Here is a 14,354-nt window from a genome sequence, read left to right as displayed (position 1 = left end):
AGAAGGAATCTGTGATGGCTGCAGGTAGGTCAGGTCCTGGCCGGAAGTCCTGGCTGCACTGTAGGTAGTAGTTGTAGTGGCAATTCTGAAATTTTGGTTTCCTTAAAAAACACAGAATATGTTATATTGTTTTAATCCCAGGTATGGGGCTGCTTTGGACTGTCCATAGCAGCTGAATATGATTTGCTTTGTGACCTAGCAGAAGCATGGTTTTGCCAGCTGTAGATAGTTTTTTTCTGGAAACTTTTCACAGGGTATATAAATGCTAGGGCCCCACGAGGCGGGGTGGGCAGTGGTTGTTAGTTCAGGAGGGTTGCGGTTTGTGAGTACTCATGCTCAAAGAAGAAACAAAAGGAACGAAATTGGATTAAAAGATCTCTCCCCCTCTATCCTCCTTTATCTAGTGACAGAGATGTGAAACCGGGGGGGTGGGGGTGGGAAAAAGAAGAACCCACAAAATAGCAAAGACTGGCTACAAGTGGTCAGATGGGTCAGGGGTGTGGGGCCCGTGGATGCCAAGATTCTCTGCTGTGCAGGTGGGGGTGGTCATGGGGTAGTCAGACTAGGCCAGGGACTGGCTGTGGGACCCTGTTGCAGGTTGGGGAAAAGGTGTGGGTGGGGAGCTCCCTAGTACTCACCAGGCTAACCATTGAGGAGGACATGGGACGTCTTGGTACCAAGTGGGGTGGTGGAGGCATCTCGGGAGAGTTCTGCTGAGAGCTTAGAGACGGGTGGTCAGCGCGGTCAGCAGTGAAAAAGTAAAGGGCTTCACTGATGATCACATTTATTTATGTAACTTTTGCTGTTATTTGTGTGATAGAGTTTATAATAATACATAGGCCACAATTATCATTTGCTTATATTTTGGCTGTAATTAACCAGAAAATAATAATGGTAACATTTTCTTGACTATTCTTTAAAGTTCCAATTTTACTTTATTTTTTTTTGAGACAGGGTCTCTCTGTGTAGCCTTGGCTGTCCTGGACTTGCTTTGTAGACCAGGCTGGCCTTGAACTTAGAGATCCATCTGCCTCTGCCTCCTGAGTGCTGGGATTACAGATGTGCACCACTGCGCCGGGCTTAAAGTTTCAATTTAAGACTTGAAAAATACTGAGTTTTGAGACTCTAGATATAAAAACTTGCTTCTTCCTGCTGGGTGAGAGCTTTCTGAGTGCAGTTATGCATTCAGTCACAGTGGGTCTTACAGGTGACATTCCAGGTGACTGAGTAGAGTTCGTCTTCTGTTCTGCCTCCTGGATTTTATCTGGGAAACAGAAAGAGTCTGTAAAACATCTGCCACAGCTGTTGTGCATCCCTTTCTTCCACATCATTATCATGACCTATGGTTGTCTGCTTTGAGGAGATGCAATTTGTATGCCATCCCAGGGTAGTCTCAAGTGATACTCTAGTGCTGAGATCAGTTTTATTTCCCTATCCCTTGCTGTTACAATGCTTTATACTCAAATAATTTCCCATGGCTAATAAAAACCAATCATACAAGCAGAAAAAAAATCTATATAAGAGAAGTAATATGGTTTTTGTTCATTTATAATCTGACAAAGTCTGGGGCAAATGAGCAATGTGCATGAAGTCTACATGAAAGATCTATACTTGAATGTCCTTAAGCTACTTGAATACCACCTGTTTATACATATTTAAAATAAGCTAATTATATCACTTTTTTATTTTTATTTTTTGTTTTTTGAGACAGGGTTTCTCTGGGTAGTCTTGGCTGTCCTGGACTTGCTTTGTAGACCAGGCTGGCCTTGAACTCACAGCGATCCACCAGCTTCTGCTGGGAATTAAATCACTTTTAATTAGTATCACTAATTAAAGGGGGTCCAGAAGGACTTCTAATTAGGCATTATGTGTTTTTAGTATGTCTGATAAAGCCCTCCCACCTATGGACATGGGTGTAATATATTGACAACCGAACCTAAAATTCCGACCTAGCTGTATTTTAAGGACCTTTGGAAGTGATGCTTATACAGGCCAACCTGAACTCCCCTCCTTACATGAAAGCCTTTGCTTCAAAAGGCCCCATCATCACTTGAACAGGCTCTGAGAATAAGCTGGGAGGGAGTGACGGTAGAATTCCTTACATTTGTTTTTCTAACAGATTTGATCATGGGTTTCCTGCAATCACTCCCTCCTTTCCCCAACCGAATACCTTCTCAACTCTGTTCTTGCTTTTCTCCCAAGATACTACTTTCAAATATTCTTCCTGGGGATTTCAAGATTTGCTTGAAAATTGCTTGATTAAAATCAAATAATAAGAAATAGGCACCCAAGGCTACCTCAACACTGGCTTGCAAATGAGCTTTGCCAAGTGAGTGCTGCCGGCTGCCATCTCCACACAGATGCGTCTAGTTCTTACCTAACGGCTTTACCCGACCTAGAGCCACCAGACAGAGCATGGGCCTGCTATACACCTCATATCAGACATACAGACAGGGGCAGTGCCTACCACACTGCAAAAGCAAGAAAGTCTGGTGAGACTTAGATGAACCCCAGAACATTAGAACAACTATAGCTTTATCAAAGAATTCCAGTAGCTAAATTAGACATTACACCTCAGCCAACTCAAGAGCATAATAAATAAATGGGTGCTGTCCTTAAGAAAATACAGATATAAGGCTGAATAGGATGACCCAGAAAAACTCAAGAGAAAGCCTTCCTTACAAGTAGAATACAGAATATTAGGACTCAAAAATAGAGGAATTAGGCCATACAAGCAAAGAATATGTATGTTTCTTTTTTCCAAAACAGGGTTTCTCGGTGTAGTCTTGGCATCCTGGACTCGCTTTGTAGACCAGGCTGGCCTCCAACTGAAGCAATCTGCCTCTCGAATGATTTTTTTTTAAAAGCACAGGAGAGAAACTGTGGGATACCATGACAAAACCAAACCTTCAAATTTTAGGCCTAGATAAGGAAGAAGCATCCTAGGCCAACACACGCGTCTACAGATAAAAGAAGCACACAGAGCACCAACTAAGAAAATAAACACGTCATAGTATAATCATTGTTAAAACACCAAATAAGGCAGAAGAATATTGAAAGTTGCCAGCAAAACAAAAGTAACATATGCCAAGTAAAATTATCTGTCATAATTGAAGGAGAAATAAAAAAAAAAACTTTCCATGATCTAAACAGTCTGAAATAATTCCTGTCCAACAGACCAAGCCCACACAGAATGCTGATGCAGTACTTGAGACTGAAGAAAGGAATAAGCACATTCAAGAGAGAAAACAAATGAACAAAGTGTGAGTGAGATAACAACATTCTCCAACCAAATGACACAGGCTGGCTCAAAGAATTAAGAAAGGAAATTAATCTTTCTGTTGTTTATAGGAAACTCAGCTTGAAAGGCAGGTAAGCAACATCAGAGTAAACAGATGAAAGCAGAGCTTCAGTCTCGTGGAACCAGGAGGCAAGCAGCATTGCGACCCTGATATCTGACTCCATAGACTTCAAACTGAAACCAATCAGAAGGCGGGAAGAGGGAACAGCTAACCAGGAAGACATTACCGAAACTAAACATTTAGCATCAAAGACTAGGGCATCCAACGTCATAAAAAAACTACTAAAAACAGACTAACATCAATTCACTAACGGCTGGATTACAGTACCACACTTTGTCCAGTAGACAGGTCATCCGGACACAGAATCAGAGAAACATCAGATTATTTGACATCATCATCAGATGGACTGAGCAGATCTCTACAGACTGTCCTACTCAGCAGCCTGAAGAAGGGCACTTACAGCTGACCACATCCTGGGCAACAAAGCAGATCTTAACAAATTCAGAAAAGTTAAAATAATTTCTTGTGTCCTGCCTGAGTAGTTTGATCTTCATGAGTTTGTTTGCTATATCTCTGAGTTTACATTGGGAGAAAGCCAAACTAGCTTAGAGGGCTAAGAATAGAGTAATAACTGCTTAGTATTGTGCTTTGAATTTTATTAAACAAATATAATAGTCTCAATTATTTTAATGCTAGCCAGGATGAGAAACTGAGAAAAACAGTTTTATAAAAATAACTTTAATACTATAGCTAAATGAAAAGAACAGAACCTCTGGGGCACACTGAAAGCATCCTAATGGGGAAATTTTATAGTTCTGAGTTAAAAAAAAAAAAAAATCAGACCACAAATGACTTGATGAAGCAACTCAAGAATTTGGAAAAGCAAGAACAAAGTAACAAACCCAACCTAAATCCCATAGATGGATGGCAAAAACAGAGACCATAAATTAATGACATAGATTTTTGTTTGTAAGAACTGGTTCGTGGAGCAGATAAAGAAGCTGCACAGGCCTTGGGACAGCTAACCAAATGACAGAAGTAACGAACAGGCAAACATTACAACAGATGCAAAAGAAATTCAGAATGTTGTAAGGGGATTCTTTAAAACCTGTATTTCCAAAACTCCACCAAGGAACTTAGTATTACCCCAATACTAAAACCTAACCCATGTAAATATACACCAGAAAAGAAAATTATAGGCCAATATTCCAGATGACCATCAGTTCAAAATCCTCAACTAAATACTTGCAAACCAGACATATGCATACATTAAAAAGACCGTGCACCTTGACAAAGTGGCTTTATCTTGGAGATGCTGAGCTGGTTTAACAAGTCAATGAATATAATAAATCACACTGGTGGAGTTAAAGACAGAAAGCACCTTACTCAACTCAAAAGATGCAGAAGAAACTCCCCATCCCTCACCAGAGAAACTCTTCTTTGCAGTAGATGGAGACCATGACAGAAAACCCCAAACTGCTCAAAATACAGCGGCAACGCATTGTGTGGTGTCCAGCCCTGATGGACATACCTACAATACACCTGCAGCACCCGAGGCTCAGGGGCACCCTGGAAGAAGGCAGGAGAGGACACAGCTGGGAGACCAGAGGGATTAAGTCTACTAGGAATGACAGGGAAGCTATACCTGATGCCACAACACTGCTGCCTCAACAAGGCCAGAGTAAGGGCAGCCATAGACATGTGACACGGAAGAGAAACTCCAGGAGCTGCATCTCTAGGCAAAGACCTTGTGTGAGAGAGTCAGTCCACTATCAAGAGGGCAGCCCTACAGCATGTACATACAAGCAACCCTAAGTGGACTCAGCAGGTCATATTTATCTGATTATACTGGAAAAAAAAAGCCATGAATTTGAGTTTGTTCATAAGGGTTGTGGAGATGGCTCATCAGGTGAATATCCATCAAGCAGACAATCCAGTTCAGTCCCTGGGAGTCACATGGCAGAAGGAAAAAAATTACTTCCAAAAGTTGTCCTCTGACCGCCAATGTAATCTAACACAAAAGTGATTAGTATCAAGCATGCTCTGGGGATTGGAAGCAGAGGTAAGCCTTCCTTTCCTTATCCCACATGCATATTTCTGTGTTGCTTGGCTTCTAGAATAAAGAAAACTTTGAGTTAATAATACTCAAGAAATCTCATTTGTATTTTAGGATAAATTCTTTCAATTTTAATATAAAATACTGTAGACTCTGCTGGTAGGTAGAAGTCTGGCCCTTCTCTGGATAGCTTTTTTGAGCTCAGTCTACGAAGAACCAACTCCCATTCTCAGGGCGGCCCTCACCCCACCTCACCTAGTGACCCCAGATTTTGTAACGGGCATCACATAATCCTAGGGGAAAATACAGGCCCAACCATTCCTGCTAACAAGCACAGGGAATTCCCAGAAGTACCCCACCCTGTGCTGAGACCTTAGCCTCCAACAAATGGCCTTTAATTATACCTCAGTGCCCTCCCCTCACACACAGGATAATTAAGTACTTCCTTCCTTCCTGTGATAAAGGCTCCTACTCACTGTATGTAGATGAGGTCTCCTGGCACCCTGAGCCCTAGCCAATCAGACATATTCACCCTCACTGCCCACAGTTTATAAATCCCTAATTCACAAGTAAACCTGCCTTGACTTCTCCACCATGACTGTCAAGGACTCCATTTACTCCAGGGGGAACCACTGCTGGATGCCCAGTGATCAGGCAGCAATGGCGGACCTGCTGTTGCAGTCCCTGGGGCCTGCCAACCACTGCCGGTAGCTTGGTGCTGAGCCCTGGGCCTGCATCTCCCCATCTGCCAGCAAGTTTCGGGCATCTGCCCCCTTCCCCTGGTGTGATGGATGCGATAGATGAATCAAAGTGCTAAGGGTGACACCAGGCATGGAAACTCACTTCCCACCTTCCCCGGAGAGGCTGGGAACCAGGCTCCATCCCCTAGCCATAAGCCTCAACCCTAAAACGCTCTAGAGAGAGACAGGGCCTCTCATCTCAAGGCCTACCTGTTCCTGTCCGGAAGCAAGCAGCGGCTGGGCCAACCTGCAGAAACCCAAACCTGTCGGGCCGCTGGATGTGGAACCACAAAATTTATCTATCTGAGCACAAGAAGGGGCATGCATGTGAAATGTGAGGGCAGGAAGCAGCACAGTTAAGGGACATTCTGATGGCCAGCTTGCAAGAGGCAGAGACTTGAGCATCTCTGGAAGCAGGGATAAAATTCAACAAAGCAGGCACGTGGAGTTACCAGCTTGTCTGTACTGAGGTAACTAACGCTGCTAGAAGAGGTTACCTTTACTCTCAGGGCAGCAGGATGAGACTGCTACTTCCTGGGAAGACACTTCCAGGTGGGACAAGTGGGGTGTCCTAGAGTGCAGGAAGCAGAGCTGGGAGTCTACCAAGGAAGACTTGCAACAAAGAACAAGTTGACAGGAAGCAGCAGAGACAGCTGAGGATGTCAGCAGCTATCGTCAGCTCTTGGTTTTAAAAATGTCAGACATACTGGGCAAGAAGGCTGAAGAAGATGCTCCAACATGATAGAGTTTTGGGTGACTATTCAGGCAGCAAACTGTCTCTGTCATCTTCTCATTTGGGAAGCTACTAACCTGCACTCCCGGCATACTCAGGGAGTCAAGTTTACTCCTCCTCAAGTCTCTGATGGGGTTGAAGACCAGGCAGCTTAGTTTTACAATGATGCTTAGTTGTTTAGGGGTTAAGATGTTTTTAGGTCTAGATAGATGTTTTAAGTTGATAATAAGATATGATGGAGATTGATTTACATTCAGAATTTTAGACCCACCAAGACAGAAAAGATGTTTTCTTCAAAGCTGTCAAATACAAATAGCCAAAACACTAAGAATGTAACAATTATATAATTCCCGATTGTGTCATGGTTCTTATTGATATAGGTAATCTATTATGTATGTGTACTAATGTAAATGAATATGTAAAAAATAAAGTTTAATTAATTCAGTGGGAGACCACTTGCTGAGCATGAATCAAAAGCTCACGTAGGTAACAAAATAGTAAGAAACAACCCAACTTACCATTTCTGTTGGCAGCTGGTTCTAAATATAATGGTTAAATTTTCAAGATCTTCGCATTTTAAATGCAATTCTGTCAGCAGGGCGGCTGTAAACTGTGTAAACACCACATTTTTAGGAGAATCTTTCTGAATGCCAAGACTCGGCGTCAATCTGAAACCAATAACAGTAAATGTATATGAAGGAAGGAGAAGGGCTGCAGGGCATGGCAAACCTCCTGAGGAGGAAGACATTTCCTTGAAATAACAAAATTCCTACAGAAAAGGCTTTCCTAAGATAGAAGTCTCAGAAGACCGAAAGGCCGACACACACTGTTCAGCGAGGAAGGGCATACATGAGTGCACCTGTTACCACGCTTGTTATGCCAGAACAAATTCTTCCATTTGTAGAATGGAAGGTGTGTGTGTGTGTGTGTGTGTGTGTGTGTGTGTGTGTGTGTGTAAGAGCTTTGGAAACACAATCTACATAGAATGCTTGGATTATACCACCTAAAAAAACCAAACCAAAACAAAAAGATTACCTTTTGGGATATAACTGGTTTTAACATTTTAATTTTTAAAATATTGAATTATGTATCATAAAGCACTTAATAACCAATTTCATGTTTTCTTTAAAACACTTTGGATAAATTTCTCTAAAGACTGACTAAATGTAATGGAGACTGTAATTCTTACCAAATGTAAACAATGTACTGTATGGACTGAATTAAAAGCTTTGTACATGCTAGACAAGCTACACGCTCAGCCCTAAGGTTTTTTATTTTTTCTCTCTCATATATTACATCCCACTGCGGTTTTCCCTCCCTCCTCTCCTCCCTGTCCCCCACCCTTATCCCCCACCAAACACTCCCCACCATTTCCCTTCAGAAGAGGGCAGGCCTCCCAGGGAGATCAAACATGGCACATCAAAGTGCAATAAGACTAGGCGCCTCCCCTCATATTAAGGCTGGACTAGGAACCAGTTGGGGAAGAAGGTTGCAAAAGCAGGCACAGGAGTCAGAGGCAGCCCGCAGTATCACTGCTCGGTGCCCCACAGGAACACCCAGCTACACAAACATAGCTTATGTGCAGACGGCCTCGGTCAGACCCAGGCAGGCTCCCTGACAGTCCACGTGCCTTTGTGGCACATGCTAGGGGCCATTTTGAGAAGTGAGATAGTAGTTTGGACTAACTGGGTTCAGAGATGCCTGCAAATTCTCCCGTCTGGGCTCCCACAGGCATTCTGTTGCACTGGTGAAGGGTTTAGCTGCCTTGCCAGTTCAGCTTGGCTCAGCAGGGTAACCATGACCTCAGCCTTTGAGTGCTGACAGGAGTCGTGACATGCAGAGCTGAGGAGCTGTCCTTGAGAACCAGGATATCAGGATGCTTGCCCTGAGATCAGAGATACATCTGGACGTGTGCTCTTCCAAGACTGAAGGCCGACACCCACTCTCCTCACTGTGCCAAAGCGAGGTGCCTGCTACTTCCAGGACAGGTAAAAACGTATCATCATTAGCATGGGTGTCATGAGGGGGTCTTGAGCATCTCTGTTTCCAGCCACTGCTCCACCCCAGATAAAAGGGATCAGAGAAGAACACTGCCCAGCTTTGCCTGAAGCAGCAGAGAACACATGTAGATCTTGGTGCTACCTTTCTCTGTAGTTCCCAACACTATTCTACCTCTGCATCTTGTCTGCAGCGCTGTCAAGCCTCCATGAGTGCCACAGAAGAGGCAAGTGCCTCTCTACTCGGTGTGTGCTGGAGGTTGATGGTCTTGGATACATGCATTTTGCTAGTAGCAGAGCTAGCACAGAAATACTCCAGGAAACACCTACTGCTGGGCAGAGGCCATTATGCCCACTGTGGGAAGAGTGACACAGGGAACAACCCACACCCAGTGTTCTCTGTTGCTGAAAAGCGGTCTGTAGAGACTGTGATGGTATACACTGTGCCTAAGTCATTAGCCACATCTAAAGAAACTAAACAGTGAGATGACAGTATGATGTCCAGCTAGAAGCAAAACCAACAATGATGGTGTAGTGAAATGGTAACCAAGACAGATTTTTAAGAGAGAGTTTCTTACTAAGCACCCTATGAAAGTGGTTGCGATGTCTACCAGACATGCAAACCCCAGGGAAGGGCACGGCAAGTACGAGAGGCAGACACCCATGATGATATGGGGGTTCCACAAGGACTTTTTATTCAAATTATTATGATGGTGATGTTGATGATGAGGAGGATGTGTGTACATGCATACACATGATGTGTGTGTGTAAGCATGTGCTGTGTCATGCATCTGGAGGTTATAGGATGACTCTAGAGTTGGTTTTCTCTTTCTACCTCTTACATAGGTTTTCAGATGGAGAAGTTGCCAGATTTAGGCATCAAGACCCTTTACCTACTGAGCCACTTCATTAGCCCCCAAGAACATACGTCTTTTCCAATGGATTACAAAGAGTTCAAATAGATAAAATACTTGATAAAGAATTTAAAATAATTATGATAAAACTTTTTTTTTCTTGAATGGGACTGGAGAGATGGCTTAGAGTTTAAGAGCACTGTCTGCTCTTCCAAAGGTCCTGAGTTCAATTCCCAGCAACTACATAGTGGCTCACAGGCATCTATAATGAGATCTGGTGCCCTCTTCTGGTGTACAGGTGTACATGCAGGCAAAACACTGTATATGTAATAAATAAATAAATCTTCAGAAAAAAAAAGAAAGAAAATGGAAACCATACACCAAAACTTGTGGGATTCAGCAAAGGAAATACCAAGAAGGATGCTGACAGCGACAGGTGCCCACATGCCATGGGTATCGCAACACCAGCCTAACCCACTGGGGGTGGGGTATAACAATTATACAACAGTAAATCTCAGCAAAGAAAAACAGAAGCTCCAGATAAACCAGAGACATAAAGGGACATTATAACTAATGCCACAGAATTATGAAGTTCCATTAGAGACACTGTTAAAAACGATGTGTTAAAGCCAGGCATGGTGGCACACGACTTTAATCCCAGCACTCGGAGGCAGAGGCAGGTGGAACTCGGTGAGTTCAAGGCCAGCTTGGTCTACAAAGGGAGTCTGGGACAGCCAAGGCTACATCAGAAACCCTGTCTCGAAAAACCAAAAAGTTAAAAAACATGATCTGTTAAACTGGAAGATATATAAGAAATGGACACATTTATTTATCTATCAACACTCAACTATGAGGACAATAAACCCAAAAAAACCAATAGCAAGTCCCATAATCAATGTGAATTCCTAGTAAGCTTCCTAACAGAAAAGCATAGGAATAAATGGCTTCACTACTGAATTTTATGTCTCTTTTAAGGAACGAAAACCAATGACTGGAATCCTTTCAAGTTTATTCTGAGGTCATGCATAGGGGTTGGCGTAGATTATCACAATCACGCAAGACTTCTCAAAAAGTATTTAATAAATCAAATAGGACATCAAGATCATTCATCACAAAGATGATCCAACACACTCAAATTAGTAAATAAACTACAGGATGAAGGATAAAAACTATTATTTCAATAGAAGAGAATTTGATGAAATAAAAATACTAAACAGGTCCATAAAGAGGTATTCAACATAATAAGAGCTAATGTCTGAAGTCCTTTCCTCTCAGAACTTTGGGACAAGGTGCCTATTCTCCTTGATCTTGGTCAACGCACTTCCCCACGCTGTCATGAGAGCAAGTAGACAAGAGAAACACGGCACACAGATGGAAGGGAGAAAACCAATCACACCTGTGTGCAGGCAGTACGCTCTAAACAGGAACCCAGCAAACACCACTGACACTGACAAAGGAATTCACTGAAGTAGCAGGCCATAAACATGAAAACCAACAGATTTGGCAGGTGTGGTGGCACACCTTAAAAAAATCTTTAGAGAATTACAAGTAAGGTTGTAAGTGGTTGGCAGGCGGACAAAGTGTTGATGGAAGGATCACACAAGGTCTGTTAGTGACAGCAATGTCAGTGTGGGGCTGGAGATGCCTGTAGCCAGTCATGGAGACAGCATTCCTCAGGCACCTGGCGCCAGGATCGCCTGCCTATTCACACTTGGAGCTTTAAGTGCGCTGTGTAATTAATTGTACTCCTGGAAAGCTAGCCATAGACAATTCCTTTACTATTATTTATCTTCCTGGAAAGTGTTTCTTCCACACCCTAGGTTCTAATAGAAATGCGAATGGCCACAGTGCTATATAACATGGACCTTCTAAGTGTCGTTAGCTCACTGAAGTTGTTTCTGGAGCGGAGGTGAGATGTAAATGAATACACAGGCTACTTCTAGACAGTCTATAGCTTCTCTAGCGAACAGGCACTTGACAAAAAGACAGGATGGTTTTGACAGGATGGATCGCTGTGAGTTCAGCACAGATGATACTGAGAGGAAAGGGCTGCTTAGCACACCTTACACTAGATGGTGAGAGCTTAGCACACTCTAGACTAGATGGTGAGAGCCTAGCACACTCTAGACTAGATGGTGAGAGCTTAGCACACCTTAGACTAGATGGTGAGAGCTTAGCACACCTTAGACTAGATGGTGAGAGCTTAGCACACTCTAGACTAGATGGTGAGAGCTTAGCACACCTTAGACTAGATGGTGGGAGCTTAGCACACTCTAGACTAGATGGTGAGAGCTTAGCACACTCTAGACTAGATGGTGAGAGCTCAGCACACCTTAGACTAGATGGTGAGAGCTTAGCACACCTTAGACTAGATGGTGAGAGCTTAGCACACTCTAGACTAGATGGTGAGAGCTTAGCACACCTTAGACTAGATGGTGGGAGCTTAGCACACTCTAGACTAGATGGTGAGAGCCTAGCACACTCTAGACTAGATGGTGAGAGCTTAGCACACCTTAGACTAGATGGTGAGAGCTTAGCACACCTTAGACTAGATGGTGAGAGCTTAGCACACTCTAGACTAGATGGTGAGAGCTTAGCACACTCTAGACTAGATGGTGAGAGCTTAGCACACTCTAGACTAGATGGTGAGAGCTTAGCACACCTTAGACTAGATGGTGAGAGCTTAGCACACTCTAGACTAGATGGTGAGAGCTTAGCACACCTTAGACTAGATGGTGAGAGCCTAGCACACCTTAGACTAGATGGTGAGAGCTTAGCACACCTTAGACTAGATGGTGAGAGCTTAGCACACCTTAGACTAGATGGTGAGAGCTTAGCACACCTTAGACTAGATGGTGAGAGCTTAGCACACCTTAGACTAGATGGTGGGAGTTTAGCACACTCTAGACTAGATGGTGGGAGCTTAGCACACTCTAGACTAGATGGTGAGAGCTTAGCACACCTTAGACTAGATGGTGAGAGCTTAGCACACTCTAGACTAGATGGTGAGAGCTTAGCACACCTTAGACTAGATGGTGAGAGCTTAGCACACTCTAGACTAGATGGTGGGAGCCTAGCACACTCTAGACTAGATGGTGAGAGCTTAGCACACCTTAGACTAGATGGTGAGAGCTTAGCACACTCTAGACTAGATGGTGAGAGCTTAGCACACTCTAGACTAGATGGTGAGAGCTTAGCACACTCTAGACTAGATGGTGAGAGCTTAGCACACTCTAGACTAGATGGTGAGAGCTTAGCACACTCTAGACTAGATGGTGAGAGCTTAGCACACCTTAGACTAGATGGTGAGAGCTTAGCACACTCTAGACTAGATGGTGAGAGTCTAGCACACCTTAGACTAGATGGTGAGAGCTTAGCACACTCTAGACTAGATGGTGGGAGCCTAGCACACTCTAGACTAGATGGTGAGAGCTTAGCACACCTTACACTAGATGGTGGGAGCTTAGCACACTCTAGACTAGATGGTGAGAGCTTAGCACACTCTAGACTAGATGGTGAGAGCTTAGCACACTCTAGACTAGATGGTGAGAGCTTAGCACACTCTAGACTAGATGGTGGGAGCTTAGCATACTCTAGACTAGATGGTGGGAGCTTAGCACACTCTAGACTAGATGGTGGGAGCTTAGCACACTCTAGACTAGATGGTGAGAGCTTAGCACACCTTAGACTAGATGGTGGGAGCTTAGCACACTCTAGACTAGATGGTGAGAGCCTAGCACACCTTAGACTAGATGGTGGGAGCTTAGCACATCTTAGACTAGATGGTGGGAGCTTAGCACACCTTAGACTAGATGGTGGGAGCTTAGCACACCTTAGACTAGATGGTGGGAGCTTAGCACACCTTAGACTAGATGGTGAGAGCTTAGCACACCTTAGACTAGATGGTGGGAGCTTAGCACACTCTAGACTAGATGGTGAGAGCTTAGCACACCTTAGACTAGATGGTGAGAGCTTAGCACACTCTAGACTAGATGGTGGGAGCTTAGCACACTCTAGACTAGATGGTGAGAGCTTAGCACACTCTAGACTAGATGGTGAGAGCTTAGCACACTCTAGACTAGATGGTGAGAGCTTAGCACACTCTAGACTAGATGGTGGGAGCTTAGCACACCTTAGACTAGATGGTGAGAGCTTAGCACACCTTAGACTAGATGGTGAGAGCTTAGCACACCTTAGACTAGATGGTGAGAGCTTAGCACACTCTAGACTAGATGGTGAGAGCTTAGCACACTCTAGACTAGATGGTGAGAGCTTAGCACACTCTAGACTAGATGGTGAGAGCTTAGCACACCTTAGACTAGATGGTGAGAGTTTAGCACACCTTAGACTAGATGGTGAGAGCCTAGCACACCTTAGACTAGATGGTGAGAGCTTAGCACACCTTAGACTAGATGGTGGGAGCTTAGCACACCTTAGACTAGATGGTGAGAGTTTAGCACACCTTAGACTAGATGGTGAGAGCTTAGCACACCTTAGACTAGATGGTGGGAGCTTAGCACACCTTAGACTAGATGGTGAGAGCTTAGCACACTCTAGACTAGATGGTGGGAGCTTAGCACACCTTAGACTAGATGGTGAGAGTTTAGCACACCTTAGACTAGATGGTGAGAGCCTAGCACACCTTAGACTAGATGGTGAGAGCCTAGCACAC

General features: G+C 43.8%; 1 protein-coding gene across 2 annotated transcripts in view; it reads right to left on the bottom strand.

The window, feature by feature from the left end:
• Window positions 1-767: 767 nt before the first annotated feature.
• Window positions 768-14,354, bottom strand: part of RPAP2 (RNA polymerase II associated protein 2) — a 63,892-nt gene continuing 50,305 nt past the window's right edge. The window contains exons 12-13 of one of the 2 annotated variants that reach the window (XM_084759453.1): window positions 7,350-7,499; window positions 768-1,264 (exon numbers count right to left, since the gene is read on the bottom strand). In XM_084759453.1, the coding sequence (XP_084615579.1) occupies window position 1,264; window positions 7,350-7,499 (151 nt within the window). In that variant the 3' untranslated portion in view covers window positions 768-1,263. Of the gene's footprint in view, window positions 1,265-1,286; window positions 5,248-7,349; window positions 7,500-14,354 lie in introns of those variants that run through there. The other variant, XM_084759452.1, reaches the window with a different exon arrangement.

Source organism: Acomys minous, assembly GCF_964271855.1.
Source record: "Acomys minous genome assembly, chromosome: 15".
Classification (NCBI taxonomy): Eukaryota; Metazoa; Chordata; class Mammalia; order Rodentia; family Muridae; genus Acomys; species Acomys minous.
This window is presented reverse-complemented; position numbering and strand designations above follow the sequence as displayed.